Below are 21,938 nucleotides of genomic sequence, written 5' to 3'. Positions count from 1 at the left end.
TTCCTTGTGATGTAAATATTTAATGGAAAATCTAAAATGAATGACTTGTAGTGGTATCAATATCAGAAATGTGCTTAGTTTCTCTGTCAGTGAAGATTACTACTATCACTTCAGATTCACTTTCAGTCTTCTTCTGTTTTCCTTATGTAGGTGAATGCTTGTGTGTGTGCTCATTGTACTTGACTTAACATATTCTAATCCAATTAGCTTCCATTTCCTCACACTGTCGTAGATGTTCAACTGACTGTCTGGATGTTGTTTACTCGTTCACCAGTCATCTGTCCATTCCCAAACACCGACCCTGGAGGGAACTTCACTGTCAGCACACTTTACCTCAGTAACAGTGGGAATGATTCCTCTGACATCAGCTCCTTTGAACACTGGTGGAGTAAAACCAACACCATTCCTCTCTACCTCATCGTCCTGTTGCTGCCGCTGCTCTGCTTCCGCTCTGCCTCCTTCTTCGCCAGGTTCACATTCTTGGGTAAGATCATATGCAGAGAAGAACAGTGTTTGTGGGCCATCACCAGGCCTGGACAGAGCCAGCTTTCTTAAAGTGACAGTGTCTTCTTTGGATCTTTGTCTTTGAATCCCAGCTAAAGATGAAAGCTGCGTTCACTGATGTTTGCACTGTTTTGTCTGTTAATCCCAGTCTGTTATAAATCTGTTGGGCAGTCATTTTACACTATCATTAGACTTGTTAATTAGTAATCCCAGTTTATTATTGGTCTGTTAGTCAGTGAACCCAGTCTGCTATTTGTCCATTAGTCAGTAAACCTAGTCTGTTATTAGTCATTTAGTCAGTAAACCTAGTCTGTTATTAGTCATTTAGGCTGTTATTAGTCCATTAGTCAGTAAACCTAGTCTGTTATTAGTCATTTAGTCAGTAAACCTAGTCTGTTATTAGTCATTTAGGCTGTTATTAGTCCATTAGTCAGTAAACCTAGTCTGTTATTAGTCATTTAGTCAGTAAACCTAGTCTGTTATTAGTCATTTAGGCTGTTATTAGTCCATTAGTCAGTAAACCTAGTCTGTTATTAGTCCATTAGTCAGTAAACCTAGTCTGCTATTAGTCATTTAGTCAGTAAACCTAGTCTGTTATTAGTCCATTAGTCAGTAAACCTAGTCTGTTATTAGTCCATTAGTCAGTAAACCTAGTCTGTTATTAGTCCATTAGTCAGTGAACCTAGTCTGTTATTAGACCATTAGTCAGTAAACCTAGTCTGTTATTAGTCCATTAGTCAGTAAACCTAGTCTGTTATTTGTCATTTAGTCAGTAAACCTAGTCTGTTATTAGTCATTTAGGCTGTTATTAGTCCATTAGTCAGTAAACCTAGTCTGTTATTAGTCCATTAGTCAGTAAACCTAGTCTGTTATTAGACCATTAGTCAGTGAACCTAGTCTGTTATTAGACCATTAGTCAGTAAACCTAGTCTGTTATTAGTCCATTAGTCAGTAAACCTAGTCTGTTATTTGTCCATTAGTCAGTAAACCTAGTCTGTTATTAGTCATTTAGGCTGTTATTAGTCCATTCGTCAGTAAACCTAGTCTGTTATTAGTCCATTAGTCAGTAAACCTGGTCTGTTATTAGACCATTAGTCAGTCAACCTAGTCTGTTATTAGTCCATTAGTCAGTAAACCTAGTCTGTTATTAGACCATTAGTCAGTAAACCTAGTCTGCTATTAGTCATTTAGTCAGTAAACCAAGTCTGTTATTAGTCATTTAGGCTGTTATTAGTCCATTAGTCAGTAAACCTAGTCTGTTATTAGTCCATTAGTCAGTAAACCTAGTCTGTTATTGGTCTGTTAGTCAGTAAACCTAGTCTGTTATTGGTCTGTTAGTCAGTAAACCTAGTCTGTTATTGGTCTGTTAGTCAGTAAACCTAGTCTGTTATTGGTCTGTTAGTCAGTAAACCTAGTCTGTTATTAGTCCATTAGTCAGTAAACCTAGTCTGTTTTTAGTCCAATAGTCAGTAAACCTAGTCTGTTATTAGTCCAATAGTCAGTAAACCTAGTCTGTTATTAGTCCATTAGTCAGTAATCCTAGTCTGTTTTTAGTCCATTAGTCAGTAAACCTAGTCTGTTATTGGTCTGTTAGTCAGTAAACCTAGTCTGTTATTGGTCTGTTAGTCAGTAAACCTAGTCTGTTATTAGTCCATTAGTCAGTAAACCTAGTCTGTTATTAGTCCATTAGTCAGTAAACCTAGTCTGTTATTAGTCCAATAGTCAGTAAACCTAGTCTGTTATTAGTCCATTAGTCAGTAAACCTAGTCTGTTATTAGACCATTAGTCAGTAAACCTAGTCTGTTATTAGTCCATTAGTCAGTAAACCTAGTCTGCTATTAGTCATTTAGTCAGTAAACCTAGTCTGTTATTAGTCATTTAGGCCATTATTAGTCCATTAGTCAGTAAACCCAGTCTGTTATTAGTCCATTAGTCAGTAAACCTAGTCTGCTATTAGTCATTTAGTCAGTAAACCTAGTCTGTTATTAGTCATTTAGGCTGTTATTAGTCCCATTAGTCAGTAAACCTAGTCTGTTATTAGTCCATTAGTCAGTAAACCCGGTCTGTTATTAGTCCATTAGTCAGTAAACCCAGTCTGTTATTAGTCCATTAGTCAGTAAACCTAGTCTGTTATTAGTCCATTAGTCAGTAAACTTAGTCTGTTATTAGTCCATCAGTCAGTAAACCCAGTCTGTTATTAGTCATTTAGGCTGTTATTAGTCCATTAGTCAGTAAACCCAGTCTGTTATTAGTCCATCAGTCAGTAAACCCAGTCTGTTATTAGTCCATTAGCCAGTAATCCTAGTCTGTCATTATTCTTTAAGTCAGTAATCAGTAAACCCTCCCCTTGGAACACCAAGGACACACAAAGCCCTCGTGTTAAGGTGGTGATTCGTTGGAGGGGGACTTTGCACCCTAAACGCATATTTTCACGTGCAGGTTGATATTATTTTTCAAACTTAATCCATTCAATGCAAGCTTTCACATCACCGACAGATTATTCTGTTATTGGTCTGTTAGTCAGTAATCACAGTCTGTTATTAGTATGTTAGTCAGTAATCTCAGTCTATTTTTGGTCTGTAAACCAAGTATGTTATTGGTTTTTAAATCAGTGTTCCCAGTCTGATATTAGTTGGTTAGTAATCTAAATCTGCTATACTCACTCGTCCCAGTCATATTGCAGATTCATTCTCAGCTCAAAATATTCATAGGCCCTGGCACACCATTACCTGACTAACAGACTCAATAGGAAGAGGTGTAGTTAGGTCAGGTACAGTTCATGCACTAGCACATGCACGGGAACGTGGTCATGACATAGGCTTTAATCCTTAGGCCCACTCAGTGTTCACCTCAGTTCCTTCTGAACATGCTGCATTATTTATCCATCCATTGATGCATCATTAATCTTTTTGTTCAGGCACTATATCAGTGGTCTACTTGATTGTACTGGTCACGGTTAAAGCTGTCCACCTGGGCTTCCATCTGGAGTTCCACTGGTTTGACACAAGCCAGTTCTATGTTCCAGGTAAACCTTTTAATGTGTCTATGTGTCTTTCTATTGCACCATACCTGACTCAAGTTGCATTTAGACTAATGTAATATGAGGATGTCCAGTCAGTAGTGTGATATGTCCTTTATCCCTTTCACATCTTTGAGTGGGTCAAGCCATTTAAACTACTTTATTGGTCAATGATCACACCTCACTCACTATTACTCACCCAGATTCATTATACATTTTGTTCATGATTTCCTCATAGTAAAAACATTCTTGCTTCACCATCTTGCCAAATAATTTCTTTCTCTCTATTAATTATATCATAATATTAAGCAGATTGACATTAAATCTACTCTGCCCACTGATGCTCTCCAGAGGACGAGCCTTTTCCATGTTTGACCCTCCATGAAATTTCTTTTAGTGTCACCCTATGGCCAAACTACACTCAACAAAAATATAAACGCAACACTTTTGTTTTTGCTCCCATTTTTCATGAGATGGACTTAAAGATCTAAAATTCATTCCAGATACACAATATTACCATTTCTCTCAAACATTGTTCACAAATCTGTCTAAATGTGTGATAGTGAGCACTTCTGCTTTGCTGAGATAATCCATCCCACCTCACAGGTGTGCCACATCAAGATGCTGATCTGACATCATGATTAGTGCACAGGTGTACCTTATACTGCCCACAATAAAAGGCCACTCTGAAATGTGCAGTTTTGTCTCACAGCAAAATGCCACAGATGCCACAAGCATTGAGGGAGCGTGCAATTGGCATGCTGACAGCAGGAATGTCAACCAGATCTGTTGCTCGTGCATTGAATGTTCATTTCTCTACCATAAGCCGTCTCCAAAGGCGTTTCAGAGAATATGGCAGTACATCCAACCGGCCTCACACCCGCAGACCACGTGTAACCACACCAGCCCAGGACCTCCACATCCAGCAGGTTCACCTCCAAGATCGTCTGAGACCAGCCACTCAGACAGCTGCTGAAACAATTGGTTTGCATAACCAAACAATTTCTGCACAAACTGTCAGAAACCGTCTCAGGGAAGCTCAACTGCATGCTCGTCGTCCTCATCGGGGTCTTGACCTGACTCCAGCTCGTCGCCGTAACAGACTTGAGTGGGCAAATGCTCACATTCGATGGCGTCTGGCACGTTGGAGAGGTGTTCTCTTCACGGATGAATCTCGGTTTACATTGTTCAGGGCAGATGGCAGACAGCGTGTGTGGCGTCGTGTGGGTGAGCGCTTTGCTGATGTCAATGTTGTGGATCGAGTGGCCCATGGTGGTGGTGGGGTTATGGTATGGGCAGGCATCTGTTATGGACGAAGAACACAGGTGCATTTTATTGATGGCATTTTGAATGCACAGAGATACCGTGATGAGATCCTGAGGCCCATTGTTGTGCCATACATCCATGAACATCACCTCATGTTTCAGCAAGATAATGCACGGCCCCATGTTGCAAGGATCTGTACACAATTCTTGGAAGCTGAAAATGTCCCAGTTCTTGCATGGCCAGCATACTCACCGGACATGTCACCCATTGAGCATGTTTGGGATGTGCTTGACCGGCGTATACGACAGCGTGTACCAGTTCCCACTAATATCCAGCAACTTCGCACAGCCATTGAAGAGGAGTGGACCAACATTCCACAGGCCACAATTGACAATCTGATAAACTCTATGCGAAGAAGATGTGTTGCACTGCATGAGGCAAATGGTGGTCACACCAGATACTGACTGGTTCTGAGTCCCCAGACCCCCAATAAAGCAAAAAAATGCACATTTCAGGGTGGCCTTTTATTGTGGACAGTCTAAGGTACACCTGTGCACTAATCATGATGTCAGATCAGCATCTTGATGTGGCACACCTGTGAGGTGGGATGGATTATATCAGCAAAGCAGAAGTGCTCACTATCACACATTTAGACTGATTTGTGAACAATGTTTGAGAGAAATGGTAATATTGTGTATCTGGAATGAATTTTAGATCTTTAAGTCCATCTCATGAAAAATGGGAGCAAAAACAAAAGTGTTGCGTTTATATTTTTGTTGAGTGTATATGAACTTTTACATGCAACAGATAGTCTTTCATTCAGAATGCTGTGAAATGTGAACACATTCATATAATTTGTGTCTTCCAGAGTTCAGACTGCTCTTCCCACAGTTCACTGGTGTCCTCACTCTGGCCTTCTTCATTCACAACTGCATTATCACGTTAATGAAGTGCAACAAGCACCAGGAGAACAATGTGAGTGTGCAGCCTCATCCTTCTGCCCAGCTTCACAAACACATGGATTACTCTGGATTCAAAATGAATGGCCTGGTTTATGTGTTTTGGTGTTTTCAGGTGCGGGATCTGTCTGTGGCCTATATCCTTGTCGGGCTCACCTATCTCTACGTGGGAGTGTTGATCTTTGCTGCCTTTCCCTCACCTCCTCTCTCCAAAGATTGCATTGAACCAGTAAGATTTACACTTTACCCCTACTTTTTTCTTTTTAATACATTTTTGACTTGACTTTGGTGAAGAACCAGTGTTTATATTGGTGCAGATCCAGACCCAACCGTACTACTTTTAAAATGTTGACTTCTAATTTAACTTGACTATATATATATATATATATATATATACTGTATATATATATATATATACTGTATGTATATGTATACTCAAAAACATTTAACAAACACTTAAAGTAGAGCTCAGCCTCCCTGTTAACCACCATTCATCTTAAAACACTCTACTAGACTAATCACTGCATTGTTTATTTAAAATTACTGTTTTACTCTTATTAAAGTCATTCAAATGTACACATTGATATCAAATCACCTCTGTGTCCCGAGCTTGAAGGTTCTGGGTTCACTTGTTTTTTATGTCGCCTGCTCCCAGTTTACATAAGTGGCCCGGGTGGAGCTAGCCACAGTTCTCTCTCTCAGCATAAGGAACACATGATCCCTCGGCTGCATCTTATTGGCCAACAGTTCTCTGAATGGCTCTGATTGGACCGATGTCAATGGACAATGACTTGTAGTAAAACTTTTCGTTCTCTCTCTCTCTCTCTCTCTCTCTCTCTCTCTCTCTCTCTCTCATACTACATACTTAGTATGTCACGGGAGAGCATCATTTAGTCACTATGCAACAAATAGCTGGAATAAACTTCCTGAAGATGTGAGACTTGCCCCAACTCTGACCACTTTTAAAACTAGACTGAAAACTGTTATGTTCACCATAGCTTTCTGCTAAATCTTTTAATGTCTGCAAATATGTTTTTATTCTCCTTTTCTTTCTGTAATGCATTTTTAATTTTTTGCCTTTATTTTCTTTTAATTCTTCTATTTATTTTTTTTCACTTTGTTGTATGATGTGAAGCACTTTGAGTCTGCCTTGTGTATGAAATGCGCTATACAAATAAAGTTGCCTTGCCTTGCCTTAGTACATACTGCATACGTAATCAGTATTTACTACATACTACACACTCATTTGAAGTCTTGTTGTTTAATACTGTGACTGCCACATGACTGTAGTTTTCATTTAAATCTGTCAAACAAACCCTCCATTGCTTGGTTGTCTCGTTCAGAACTTCTTGGATAACTTCCCCAGCAGTGATGTCATGGTGTTCGTGGCTCGGACCTTCCTGCTGTTCCAGATGATCACAGTATATCCCCTGCTAGGTTACCTTGTGCGGGTCCAGGTTATGGGCCAGATCTTTGACAACCATTACCCCAGGTACCACTAAACGATAGGATCTTTGTACCTCTTGCTATTCCTGTAGACCAAACAGCATAATGACAGTTGCTTATCAACTGACACTGATATACACTGATATATATACTATATATATATATATATATATATATATATATATATACTGAACCAAAATATAAACACAACACTTTTTCATGAGCTGAAATCAAAGATCAAAGACTTTTTCTATGTACACAAACGGCCTATTTCTCTCACATATTCACAGCACGTCTCCTTTGCCGAGATAATCCATCCACCTGACAGTTGTGGCATATCAAGTGTAAATGAAAGTTTTCAGTTTTTTCACATGATGCCACAAGTTCTGACTGCAGGAATGACCACCAGAGTTGTGGCCGTGAATGGAATATTCATTCCTCCATATAACATCTCCAAAGTCGTTTCTTAGAATTTGGCAGTATGTCCAACCGGACTCCTGCAAGACTCTCTGAGATCAGCCACCCGGACAGCTGATGCAACAATTGGTTTACATAACCAAAGAATTTCTGCACAAAACTGTTGGAAACCGCCTCAAGGGAAGCTCATCTGCATGCTCATCGTCCTCACCGGGGTCTTGACCTGACTGCATTTCACCGTCGTAACCGACTTTAGGGGCAAATGCTCGGCTTTGACGGCGTCTGGCACTTTGGAGACGTGTTTACGGACGAATCCCAGTTTTCTCTGTTCCAGGCAGAAGGCAGACAGCATGTACGGCTTCATGTGGGTGAGCGTTCTGCTGATGTCAGCATTGTGGTGGTGGTGGGGTTGTGGTATGGGCAAGCATATGTTAATAAGAACCAACACAGGTGCATTTCATTGATTGAGGAGATCCTGAGGCCCATTGTTGTCATCCATCCACTACATCACCTCCTGATGCAGCATGATGATGCACGGCCCCGGGTTATAAGCATGTGTACACCATTCCTGGCAGCCTAGAACATCCCGGTTCTTGCATGGCCTGCAGACTCACCGGACATGGCCCCCATTGAGTATGTTGGGATGCTCTGGATCGGCTTCCGGATTCCACTTCCTGCCAATATCCAGCAACTTGGCACAGCGAAGAAGAGGAGTGGACCACAATCAACAACCTGATCATCTCCATGTGAAGGAGATGTGTTGCACTGTGTGAGGCAAATGGGGTTCACACCAGATACCGGCTGGTTTTCTGGTTTCTCTGCCTTTTGTGGACATAGGAAAGTCTTCTCTCGCTCTTTGATTTCAGCCCTGAGAGCAAAACAAAAGATTTGAGTTTAAATTTCTGTTCAGTGTTTATTCATGATAAGCTCATATAAGCTGATATATTAATCAGGTTCTACTATTAACCACCCTCAGTACACTCTGATTCTGATCCCGATTAAACAGCTCTGATAAAGTGATTACAGGTGTCTCCTGTCATACAGCATGTCGTCGTAGGTTTTCACTTTGTCTCTCTTTAGTTTCTTCCATGTTTTGGCGCTGAATATCTTCATTGTTGGAGCTGGTGTCTTGATGGCCAAGTTTTATCCCAATATTGGATCCATCATAAGGTATGTTTGAACAAGTTTCCCAAATATACTCAATGATAGAGAATAAAGAATTAATTGTAAGGAATTAATCCAAAATACTGTTTTTAGTTCCGGAACAATCTTTTGTATTTTGATTATAAACTGCCATTTTTCTCCAGTGTCTTGTACTTTACAGTTTTACTAGTTTCTTCAGAGGAGTCACACACTTTGTTTGTTCCCCATCTTTGTTGCCACTCTCAATATACACTATATTGCCAAAAGTATTCACTCACCTTGACTGGCATATGAATTTAAGTGACATCCCATTCTTAATCCATAGGGTTTAATATGATTTTATTTTATGTCGGTCCACCCTTTGCAGCTAGAACAGCTTCAACTCTTCTGGAAGGCTTTCCACAAGGTTTAGGAGTGTGTTTATGGGACTTTTTGACCATTCTTCCAGAGGTGTACTTGTGAGGTCACACACTGATGTTGGAGGGAAGGCCTGGCTCTCAGTCTCCACTCTAATTCTTCCCAAAGTGTTCTATCGGGTTGAGGTCAGGATTCTGTGCAGGCCAGTCAAGTTCATCCACACCAAACTCTCTCCTCCATGTCTTTATGACCTTGCTTTGTGCACTGGTGTACAGTCATGTTGGAACAGGAAGAGGCCATCCCCAAACTGTTCCACAGAGTTGGGAGCATGGAATTGTCCAACATCTCTTGGTATGCTGAAGCATTCAGAGTTCCTTTCACTGGAACTAAGGGGCCAATCCCAGCTCCTGAAAAACAACCCACACCATAATCCCCCTCCACCAAACTTTACACGTGGCACAATGCAGTCAGACAAGTACCGTTGTCCTGGCAACCACCAAACCCAGACTCGTCCATCAGATTGCCAGATGGAGAAGCGTGATTGGTCCCTCCAGAGAACATCTCCACTGCTCTAGAGTCCAGTGGTGGCGTGCTTTACACCACTGCATCCAACGCTTTGCATTGCACTTGCTGATGTATGGCTTGGATGCAGCTAATCGCCATGGAAACCCATTCCATGAAGCTCTATGCTGTTCTTGAGCTAATCTGAAGGCCACATGAAGTTTGGAGGTCTGTAGCGATTGACTCTGCAGAAAGTTGGTGACCTCTGTGCACTATGTGCCTCAGCATCCGCTGACCCGCTCCATCATTTTACGTGGTCTACCACTTCTTGTTGAGTTGCTGTCATTCCCAATCACTTCCACTTTGTTCTAATCCCACTGACAGTTGACTGTGGATTATTTAGGAGTGAGGACATTTCACGACTGGACTATCACAGTACCAGGATATATACAGTGGTGTGAAAAAGTATTTGCCCCCTTCCTGCTTTCTTCTTTTTTTGCATGTTTGTCACACTTAAATGTTTCAGATCATCAAACACATTTTAATATAAGGCAAGGACAACACAATTAAACACAAAATGCAGTTTTTAAATGAAGTTTTCTTTTATTAAGGGGGAAAAAAAATCCAAATGTACATTGCCCTATGTGAAAAAGTATTTGCCCCCTAAACCTAATAACTGGTTTGGCCACCCTTAGCAGCAGCAACAGCCATCAAGCATTTGCGATAACTTGCAATGAGTCTTTGACAGCGCTGTGGAGGAATTTTGGCCCACTCCTCTTTGCACAGTCGTTGTAATTCAACCTTATTGGAGGGTTTTCGAGCATGAACCGCCTTTTTGAGGTCATGCCACAGCATCTTAATAGGATTCAGGTCAGGACTTTGACTAGGCCACTCCAAAGTCTTAATTTTGTTCTTCTTTAGCCATTCAGAGGTGGACTTGCTGGTGTGTTTTGGATCAGTATCCTGCTGCAGAACCCAAGTTCGCTTCAGCTTGAGGTCGCGAACAGATGGACAGACATTCTCCTTCAGGATTTGTTGGTAGACAGCAGAATTCATGGCTCCATTTATCACAGCAAGTCTTCCAGGCCCTGAAGCAGCAAAACAGCCCCATACCATCACACGACCACCACCATATTTTACTGTTGGTATGATGTTCTTTTTCTGAAAAGCTGCGTTACTTTTACGCCAGATGTATTGGGACACACACCTTCCATAAAGTTCAACTTTTGTCTCGTCAGTCCACAAAGTATTCTCTCAAAAGTGTTGGGGATCATCAAGATGTTTCCTGGCAAACATTAGACGAGCTTTAATATTTTTTTGGCTCAGCAGTGGTTTTAGTCTTGGAACTCGGCCATGTAGGCCATTTTTGCCCAGTGTCTTTCTTATGGTAGAGTCATGAACATTGACCTTAATTGATGCAAGTGAGGCCTGCAGTTCTTTTGATGTTGTTCTGGGGTCTTTTGTGACCTCTTGGATGAGTCGTCGCTGCACTCTTGGCGTCATTTTGGTTGGCCGGCCACTCCTGGGAAGGCTCATCACGGTGTTATGTATTCGCCATTTGTGGATTATGGCTCTCACTGTGGTTCTCTTGAGTCTCAAAGCTTTAGAAATGGCTTTATAACCTTTTCCAGACTGATAGATCTCAATTGCTTTCTTTCTCATTTGTTCCTGAATTTCTTTGGTTTTCACCATGATGTCTTGCTTTTGAGGAGCTTCACTTTGTCAGGCAGGTCCTATTTAAGTGAATTCTTGATTGGGAACTGGTGTGGCAGTGATCAGGCCTGGGGGTGGCTAGAGAAATTGAACCTTGAAGTGATAAATCTTAGTTAAGTTATGTTTTAACTGGAGGGGCAAATACTTTTTCACACAGGGCCATGTAGGTTTGGATTTTTTTCTCCCTTTATAATACAAACCTTCATTTAAAAACTGCATTTCGTGTTTACTTGAGTTATCCTTGACTTATATTAAAATTTGTTTGATGATCTGAAACATTTAAGTGTGACAAACATGCAAAAAAAGAAGAAAGCAGGAAGGGGGCAAATACTTTTTCACACCACTGTATATATATATATATATATATATATATATATATATATATATACTGTACATCCTATCACAGTACCACGCTGGAATTCACTGAGCTCCTGAGAGCGAGCCATTCTTTCACACGTTTGTAGAAACAGTCTGCATGCCGAGGTGCTGCTTTTATACACCTGTGGCCATGGAAGTGATTGAACACCTGATTTATATTATTTGGATGGTGAGTGAATACATTTGGCAATATAGTGTGCATATATTAAACATACATATATTTATATGATTACATATATTCAATTCAAAGTAAATAATACAAGATGTACAGATAATAGAATAATACAGATGACTGTGTTATTAACTGTAACAGCTCATATGAAGCTTCTTCCAGTGTTTCTTTTAAAGATCAGTGTTTATTGCCTGTTATGATTGCTGGATATAATGCTGATCTTATTTTCTTAGAACCAGATTTGGATGATTGGAACTAGTTAACCTGAAACTGTACTAAATGTTATCAGTTTAATGCACATGCCACATCCTAGGTAATGCTCAGTACTGATGTCGACTCTCTGTCTCCCTCTGCAGATTTTCTGGAGCGACATGTGGCTTGGTCTTAGTGTTTGTGTTTCCTGCTTTAATCCACATGATCTCCCTGAGAAGACAGGGGGTCCTCCGCTGGCCCTCAGCCCTCTTCCACACAGTCCTGATCCTGCTGGGCATGGCCAACCTGCTGGCCCAGTTCTTCATGTAGACAAGCAGTTAGTCTGAACCAGTCGTAAGCCGTAATATTCAAAGATGGAGGTTTCAGATGGGTATCTCTGAAGGTACATGTGGAGCAATGGGGTGTACATCCAACCAAAATAACCTTTCCAATCCAGATCAATCTCAGTCAGATGTCATATAATATTAAATACCACCCACTTCCTGTAGTCAGGGATGTCTTTAAAGGGAATAATAGGAATCCAACTGGTATTTCAATGATAAATTCACCCTCATATATAATATTTCCTCCATGGTACTTTTGATTTTTCAACTGTTCATGTAGATACAAAGTGAACTGTGTTGAAACAGGCTGGTGGAGAGTTTTGGAACTGTGAAGAGCTACACAACCAGGGAATGTCTTCTCTTGGAAGAAGATAGTCCACAGTTTAATGATCATCTTCTGGGGAACCTTCCTGTCAGTGTCTCTTTGGGCTGTTGACATGTCTGCTGCTGCCTCAGGGTGTTTGATGGACAGAATGATTGACTAATGTTACCGTCCTCAAGACAAACAACAACAGGGCTGAACTTTTTATGACCTTATAATTAAGAATCCCAATATCTTATATCCGTGGCAGAGGACAGCTGAATTAGTGTTGAGCTGCTCCACAGACAATGAATGGAAGACAGACCCGCTCAATGTTTGTTTTCATTTTTATACCCAGACGAGTTTTATTCTACTGAAATGTTGACAGCTGTGAAACAGCAAATGATCCCATATAATCAGAATTAGGGCTGGGCAATATGGCCTATACATAATATCGCAATATTTTTAGGTTATATTGCGAGATATATATATATATATATATATATATATATATATATATATATATATATCTTGCAATCTTTTTTTTTTTTTTTTTTCTCTAGATCACTGCACAATTTAACCAGTTATAGTAGCAGTGGGTGAATGTACAATTGGTCATAGCACTTTTTGCATTGATTTTGCAGCTTGTTTAGTTGCTACCCAGAAGCACACGGATCCTCAACGCCAACATGAACAGTGAGGTGAAGACTCTCAGGCTGCACACCGGGAATGTAGTCAACCAAAGATTTAAAACATCTCACGTACATCATAGCACCATACATGGAATATATTTGAGATATGGCCCGCCCCTCCTCAGAACATTCCTCTATATGTCTTTCCCCGTTTATTGTCTTTGGAGCTGTTCCACACTTTAGCAGTGTTCATGTTGACTAATATTCTTGGACCATCACAGATCATATCAATAATAGTCTACATAGTTCCTTTTTAATCGTTTGTATTACATGTCTGTTTCATGTCGATTCAAACAGCATCTTAATCAAACATTACCTGAATATTTGTTTTTAAGAACAATGCATCAATGACAACTTGAGGTGTTATTCCTACTGATTGATCACTGATAAACACTTTACAGAGCTTCATAGTGCATTTCAGCCCATTGTTTACTTCCACGTTCACAGTATCGCTGTAGCAAAATCATTGTTTAAATATATAGAATTATTAACCAATATTACATGATTCTTTATATTCGTAATATTTTTCTCCTAATGTAATAAATTATGGACAACTTATGCAAAAAAATGTTTTTCTGTTATGCCCTCAAAGTTGTCTTGCATTACATGATGATTATCATGAGCTTTTATTACATTTAAATGCAGTTATTATATGATAAGCTACATGAGTTTTGAGCCTTTAGAGAATAAATGAATTGTGCTTGACCTGCTGAGCAGCAAACAGACTCCGTTATTAGAGATGAGCTGTTGGAGACCAAAACCCTGAGCTGAAAGAGCCAGAACGTTGACTCTGACTCATCAAGTAGATGGAGATTGAGCTCCAACTGAATGATCAAGTTCATCATATCTACTTGAAGGTGATGATGTCAGTGTTAAGTCCACAATCATTCAAATTTTTACATGTCAGGATTTAATGATCACATATCGCGTGTCATTCGTACACCAGGGAATCCGATTACTGACTTTGTGATTATGTAAACTCTTTATATGACATATATTTTGAGAACCGTTATGTTTGTGTGCATATTTTTTGAACAAATGTTTGGCACAATCTTTTAATTTTTATGAGCAGTGTTGATTTCCATGTTTGCGTGATGCTTATGTACTAGGTGTTGTATTTTACTAATGATAGGATAGGTAAAGGGAATATGTGCGTAAAATAATAAACCATGTCAGTCTGCACGAACTGTAGTTTCCGTTTCCTGTAATTAAAGCTGCTATTGACGACATTGATAACATCCAGCCACTAGGTGTCGCATTCACACTCCCCCCTTCCATTGCATTCACGTCACAACACAGCTGTTGCTCGAGGCCCATGCGCCCTCAATGGGTTGCCAGTGTGAGTGTTAGCTAAAAGCTAGCTTTAAAGGTCCTATATTCTGGAAGCCTGAGCCTGTCAACTCCCAGGATGAGGAAAACAAGCGACTCCCCCCCCCCCCCCCCCGGTACAATGGTGCTCCTACAGGCTGTTCAGATTCCGCTCCTGTCGTTACGTAACGAAGGGAGTCATTTGCATAGACCAAACTCTTCTGATGATAGGAGATATCCGAGAGGGAGCGTTCATCACCGAGGTGAAGTTCGTTGTGTCCTGATAGACCGAACTCCTCTGATGATAGGAGATATCCGAGAGGGGGCGTTCAGCACCGAGGTGAAGTTCGGTGTGTCCTGATAGGCCGAACTCCTCTGATGATAGGTGTTATAAGAATTTTGTATAACCACATGATTTTAGTGTTTTAATGACTTTAGTATTTCCACTGATGACCTAAACAGGGCCTAAAGCTATCCTGCAGAACAGCTAACCGTTATCAGGGGCCCTGTGCACGTGATGTCTTGTATTACATGTTCTCAATGACGCGTTATCTCCTGTGCCTTTAAAAGACTCAAGTCACAACATTGATTTGAGCACTTCCTCTGTAGCATCCTCACACGTTGTTGCACTGTAACTGCTCCTCTTGTACAAGATTAAAGTCAGACGTCGACTTTACTTATGTCTCCGATCTCCTCCTTGGGTGAATTTATTCGTTTACGGAAAAATTCTTTTAACAATAGGAGATATCCGAGAGGCGGCGTTCATCACCGAGGTGAAGTTCGGTGTGTCCTGCGGTGAGACAGCGATGAGATAGCAATATTTCACAATGTCGTCGCTCAGAGCTAGACTCGCAGATTGCTCTGTTGTTGGTTGTACAAATCAACATAAGTGCTTCTATTCTGTACAGAAGAACAGAAGAGACGGTGGTTGCGTTTCATTTTTAATGACAGTGTGCCGGCTACGGTCCGTGTTAGCTTGTACACTCACCGGCCACTTTATTAGGTACACCTGTCCAACTGCTCGTTAACGCAAATTTCAAATCAGCCAATCACATGGCAGCAACTCAATGCATTTAGGCATGTAGACATGGTCAAGACGATCTGCTGCAGTTCAAACCGAGCATCAGAATGGGGAAGAAAGGTGATTTAAGTGACTTTGAACGTGGCATGGTTGTTGGTGCCAGACGGGCTGGTCTGGCAGTATTTCAGAAACTGCTGATCTACTGGGATTTTCACGCACAACCATCTCTAGGGTTTACAGAGAATGGTCAGAAAAAGAGAAAATATTCAGTGAGCGGCAGTTCTGTGTGCGCAAATGCCTTGTTGATGCCAGAGGTCAGAGGAGAATGGCCAGACTGGTTCGAGCTGATAGAAAGGCAACAGTAACTCAAATAACCACTCGTTACAACCGAGGTATGCAGAAGAGCATCTCTGAACGCACAACACGTGGAACCTTGAGGCGGATGGGCTACAGCAGCAGAAGACCACACCGGGTGCCACTCCTGTCAGCTAAGAACAGAAAACTGAGGCTACAATTCGCACAGGCTCACCAAAATTGGACAATAGAAGATTGGAAAAACGTTGCCTTGTCTGATGAGTATCGATTTCTGCTGCGACATTCGGATGGTAGGGTCAGAATTTGGCGTCAACAACATGAAAGCATGGATCCATCCTGCCTTGTATCAACGGTTCAGGCTGGTGGTGGTGGTGTAATGGTGTGGGGGATATTTTTTTGGCACACTTTGGGCCCATTAGTCTCATTAGTGAGCATCGTGTCAACGCCACAGCCTACCTGAGTATTGTTGCTGACCATGTCCATCCCTTTATGACCACAGTGTACCCATCTTCTGATGGCTACTTCCAGCAGGATAACCATGTCATAAAGCGCGAATCATCTCAGACTGGTTTCTTGAACATGACAATGAGTTCACTGTACTCAAATGGCCTCCACAGTCACCAGATCTCAATCCAATAGAACACCTTTGGGATGTGGTGGAACGGGAGATTTGCATCATGGATGTGCAGCCGACAAATCTGCAGCAACTGCGTGATGCTGTCATGTCAATATGGACCAAAATCTCTGAGGAATGTTTCCGGTACCTTGTTGAATCTATGCCACGGAGGATTAAGGCAGTTCTGAAGGCAAAAGGGGGTCCAACCCGGTACTAGCAAGGTGTACCTAATAAAGTGGCCGATGAGTGTATGTGTGTGCTAACCACTTCACCTGGGACTGCTTCAGTAACGACGGTCAGTACAAAACTGGCTTTGCCTCGACACTGACCCTCGTAAAAGGATCTGTCCCAACCATACGGGACCCAGCAACTTCACCTGAGACACATAGGCGAGCCATAGCAATACATCCACGTAAACATTGGAGCATGCTACTGCTAGCGTAAGCGGCATCATCTCTGTCTCTTTCCAAGTAGGCGATGACAGACGGAGCTCATTAGCATTTAAAGGTACAGGCTGTTCTCAGCAGAGCTCATTTGAGCAACTTTTAGACAGCTGAAATTCAGGACCATGGATGGGTTTGGGGCAATGCATATCGAATTCAGTGTTGTTGGACCTCTGACAGCTGTGTGGAATTGATGAAAATCAGTGTAATAGGGGACCCTTTAACTATATCTTACTGGTCAAGAAGGAAAGTGGCCACCTCGGTGTGGCTTTTCAGTCCTTGAAACTCCTTCAGCTGACTCCAACAATCAAACGCTGAACCAATGTTCACTCAGGTCTCGCTCCTCCTTTTGTCACTTAGCACTTAGGTCTGGTACCAAAATTCCACACTAACTAGCAACCCCAAAGACTCTTGACCCCTGACTTCGCAGAGATACCACCTGATACCAACATTATTTTATTGGCTTACAAGCCACACATCTATACAGAGGTAAACAAAGCATTCATTTTGGATTTTTTTAAATGATTAATTCACAATTAAAAATGTTTTTCCACAAGAAGTGATACTTTGATTCTGCACCTTTCTAAACGCTCTGTGGATGTTTTATTCGTTCAATAAAATTGTTATCAATATGACCTTTAATATTATCCTAAAAGCAAATTAGAATCATGTACTTTGAAATTGGGTTGTTGGAGGCTGTAGTATATTAATACTATAACTGCTCAGTGTTACAGAATTTGTAGTTAAACACCGCCATCTAGTGGTTACTTAGTTATGCTGCAATGCCCGGATGTTGACAGTTTTGGTAGTCTGAGAGCTGCAATAAAGGAGTGCAGACGTGTACAAGTTGGTCTCCGTGTTCCTCAACTGTTCTGGATATATTAGCAGTGTCATATTAGTACAAAGTTATTACAGAGGCGATGCAGGCTGATGGTTCACCTACTTTTGTAGCTTTCTGTGGGAAATAAAGAAAGCCAAATGAAATGTGAATGATTGCTCTTTTTCTGACTGCTGGAAGGTGATTGATTAACCTTCAAAGTGATATAAATGAAGAGGTCCAGATCTGAGAGCAAATCAGCGGTGATGTGTAGCCTGATATTAGATGTGCAGCCGGACTGAGAATATTGTTCCGATAAATCAGGGAATGAGAGCTCATGTAAACAAATCGAAATAATCCCCCTGTTGTAAAACTGTGAATTATTTCTGCTTCAACTTGATGCTGTTGAGAAGCAAAGGACAGGCCTTGTCAGACAGCTCCGTCAGACTCAGGGTTTCTTCAAGTAAACCTGCCAGCGAGCAGGTTAGGTTCCCAGAGTCAGTTACCATGGTGACTGACACAGAGTTTAAAGTCCGGGTAAAGTAAGAATAAATATGTGTTCTGAGTTTGGCATACCACAGAACAGTGTGTTGTTATTCACCCTGCCAACTTTGAGAGTTTAAAACAATTACCAAATATATGAAATTACCACCTGATTGGACGCTGGCTTTCACTGCTGTCCTGTCTGCTCCCAGATTTCAAACAGACCAACATGGCGACTCGTTTGGAAACTTTCTCTTATTTAACGACAATAGTTCACCGAAATGTGTTTCTGAAAACATTTTATGCGAGCTATGCAGTTGCTGAATCTGTCTTTATTTTAGATCGACAAAGGTCAGTTTAAAAGATTTTCGAGAGCTTGCGGGAGGAGGCGGCGCCATCTCTCGACTCTCGCTGTCAGGCGAATGTATTGCACGGCTTCTTACATACCGTAAATCCTCTAATATAGCGTCAGCCAAAATCTCCGCGACGCAAACTCATTGCACGACTGACAATGAATGGGAAGCGTGGAAATAATGCTCCCTGGAAGTGCAGCAGCTGACAGGCCACATTCACTGCACACACACATGTTGTTGAGATCAGACCTCAGACCAGTTTAACTTCTCAAAAGTCAAACTCAGACAGTCGTCGTCGCTGAGAGGTGAAATGGCGCAGAAAGGAGTTCAGCTGGACCGGGAGACCTTGTCTTGTTCCATCTGTCTGGATCTACTGAAGGATCTGGTGACTCTTCAATGTGAACACAACTACTGCATGAAGTGTATTGGAAGCTTCTGGGATGAGAAGGAGATCCACAGCTGCCCTCAGTGTAGGCAGACCTTCATACCGAGGCCTGTCCTGCAGAAAAACACCATGTTGGCAGATCTGGTGGAGGAGCGGAAAAGGACTGGACTCCTAGCTGCTCCTGCTGGTCTCTGCTATGCTGGACCTGAAGATGTGGCCTGTGATTTCTGCACTGGGAGGAAACTGAAAGCCCTCAAGTCCTGTCTGGTGTGTCTGGCCTCTTTCTGTGAGAAACACCTCCAGCCTCATCATGAATCAGCAGCATTTAAGAAACACCGGCTGATGGAGCCCTCCAACAAGCTCCAGGAGAACGTGTGCTCTCGTCATGATGAGGTGATGAAGATGTTCTGCCGTACTGATCAGCAGTCTATCTGTTATCTCTGCCCTGTGGACGAACATAAAGGCCACGACACAGTCTCAGCTGCAGCAGAAAGGACCGAGAGGGGAGGGGAGTCGACTAAACATCCAGCAGAGAATCCAGGAAAGAGACAAAGATGTGAAGCTGCTCCACCAGGAGATGGAGGCCATCAACCACTCTGCTGATAAAGCAGTGGAGGACAGTGAGGAGATGTTCACGGAGCTGATCTGTCTCATGGAGAGAAGACGCTCTGACGTGAAGCAGGTCAGATCCCAGCAGGAAAGGGAAGTGAGTCGAGTCGGAGAGCTTCAGGAGAAGCTGCAGCAGGAGATCAGTGAGCTGAAGAGGAGAGACGCTGAGCTGGAGAAGCTCTCACACACAGAGGATCACAACCAGTTTCTACACGACTACCCGTCACTGTCACCACTCAGTGAGTCCACACACTCATCCAGCATCAACGCCTGTCCTCCTCGCTGCTACTTTGAGGAAGTGACGGCGGCGCTGTCAGAAGTCAGAGATGGACTACAGGAAGTTCTGACACACAGATGGACAAACGCCTCAATGGCAGGGACTGAAGTGGATGTTTTACTGCCACAACCAGAACCCAAGACCAGAGCTGGATTCTTGAAATATTCACGTGAAATCACACTGGATCCAAACACAGCAAACACATCTGTTATTATCTGAGAGGAACAGAAAAGCAACATTTATCAGTCAACACCAGTCTTATTCTAGTCACCCAGAAAGATTCACTAATTATTATCAGGTCCTGAGTAGAGAAAGTGTGACTGGACGTTGTTACTGGGAGGTGGAGTGGAGAGGAGGTGTAGTTGGTGTAGCAGTCGCATACAAGAGTATCAGCAGAGCAGGAGGAGGGAAACCATGTTGGTTTGGATACAATGACAAATCCTGGTCTTTATATTGTAACAATGACAGTTATAACTTCTGGTACAACGATGTTGAAACTCCCGTCTCAAGTCCTCGGTCCTCCAGAGTAGGAGTGTTCCTGGATCACAGAGCAGGTATTCTGTCCTTCTACAGCGTCTCTGAGACCATGACTCTCCTCCACAGAGTCCAGACCACGTTCACTGAGACCCTCTATGCTGGACTTGATGTTTATCGTGGAAGTAGTGGTGAGATCTGTAAACTCAACTAGACAGAAGTCATTGTCCTTGGATGTACAACCTACCAATACCTACACTCTTCCACGAGTGGGGTCACTCGTATCACAGCTGATATGGATGTGCCTAAAGATTAGGACTGGTTGATGATTGGTCGGCCACGGGACGGGCCTTCCAGGAGACCGTGGTGATTGGCGCAGCCGGGGGTGTGCCGGGGGCTCGCCTGAGGAGAAAAGGGGGACAACGCGGGGCGCCGGGAGAGTCTTTCGGTTCTTGACAGCATTATATGAGGGAAGTCAATCCCTAGCCACACTGAGGGCTCAGTTCTATGAGTGTAGGCAGGGTGCAGAAGAGGAAATGGGGGCTTTCATTCTCCGTTTCCGTGAGCTCTATCACAGGTGGCAGGCGAAGGAGCAAATCGACGTCGCCGTGGAGGACGAACTGCTACGCACCCAGTTCATCAGAGGACTACAGGAAAGTCACGTGAAGCAAGAGTTGAAAAGGCTACGTCGTCGCACACCAGAGATCACCTTCCCTGCCATTTGCAAAGAGGCGAAGGCACTTGAGAAAGAGCGCACTAAGGATGAAACGGAGACCTGGGCCTGCCACGCTTACACACCCAGGCCTCCCCAGGAACGGCGGCCGTCCCTGCCTACGCATCAGGCAACACTACAGCAGGCTCACCCAAGTCCACCCACCCATCACCTGGAACCCCCTTCTGCCCAGAGCAGTCAGGCACTGTGGGAATCCCTGCGGGCGGAGCTCCAGCAAGACCTCAAAAATCAGATGTCGGCATTGGGGAAATCCCTGGCAGAGGAGTTGCGGGCCCAAATAGCTAACCTTTCTGTGGGGCCTGCTGACCCAACCGCACAAACTGTCCAACAAAGGTCAACGCTGCCGCAGAGGTCTCGCCGGTCCGCCCCTGAGATGTCCCGAAGTCAGTTCCAGTGGGACCCTCAGGGCCGACCCATTTGCCTGGAATATGGGCAACCAGGCCACACTCGCCGGTTTTGCCCCAAGCGACGCAGAGGCCTCCAGGATTTTTAGCCTCCTCGGTCGCTGCAGGGCAAGCGGTCGAGGAAGGGACCCAGACCACACCTCCCACCAAGCCCTCATTCATCGGAGAAAGTCCTGAAGTAGATGTCATCATGGGAGGTAAAAAGGTTCCATGTGTGTTAGACTCTGGTTCGCAAGTAACTAATTAAGCATTCTGTGTTTCAGGAGCAATTTGGGGAGGGATTAGTCCAGGGCAAG

General features: G+C 42.7%; 1 protein-coding gene and 1 pseudogene across 2 annotated transcripts in view; both read left to right on the top strand.

The window, feature by feature from the left end:
* The window catches only part of slc38a9 (solute carrier family 38 member 9), a 42,788-nt gene extending 28,155 nt beyond the window's left edge, over positions 1–14,633 (top strand). Inside the window, exons 9-15 of the mRNA XM_084034439.1 lie at positions 275–484; positions 3,422–3,529; positions 5,658–5,764; positions 5,864–5,977; positions 7,092–7,240; positions 8,692–8,781; positions 12,232–14,633. Of these exons, the coding sequence (XP_083890565.1) occupies positions 275–484; positions 3,422–3,529; positions 5,658–5,764; positions 5,864–5,977; positions 7,092–7,240; positions 8,692–8,781; positions 12,232–12,397 (944 nt within the window). The 3' untranslated portion in view covers positions 12,398–14,633. The remainder of the gene's footprint in view (positions 1–274; positions 485–3,421; positions 3,530–5,657; positions 5,765–5,863; positions 5,978–7,091; positions 7,241–8,691; positions 8,782–12,231) is intronic.
* Positions 14,634–19,070: 4,437 nt separating this feature from the next.
* LOC311030169 (tripartite motif-containing protein 16-like) lies at positions 19,071–20,719 on the top strand (annotated as a pseudogene). Its single transcript has one exon. The product of its transcript is annotated as a tripartite motif-containing protein 16-like (transcript).
* Positions 20,720–21,938: the final 1,219 nt, after the last annotated feature.

Source organism: Eutrigla gurnardus (genome assembly GCF_963514095.1).
Source record: "Eutrigla gurnardus genome assembly, chromosome: 19".
Taxonomy (NCBI): Eukaryota; Metazoa; Chordata; class Actinopteri; order Perciformes; family Triglidae; genus Eutrigla; species Eutrigla gurnardus.
Note: the sequence above shows the minus strand (reverse complement) of the source record. Positions and strands in the feature narration are given on the sequence as shown.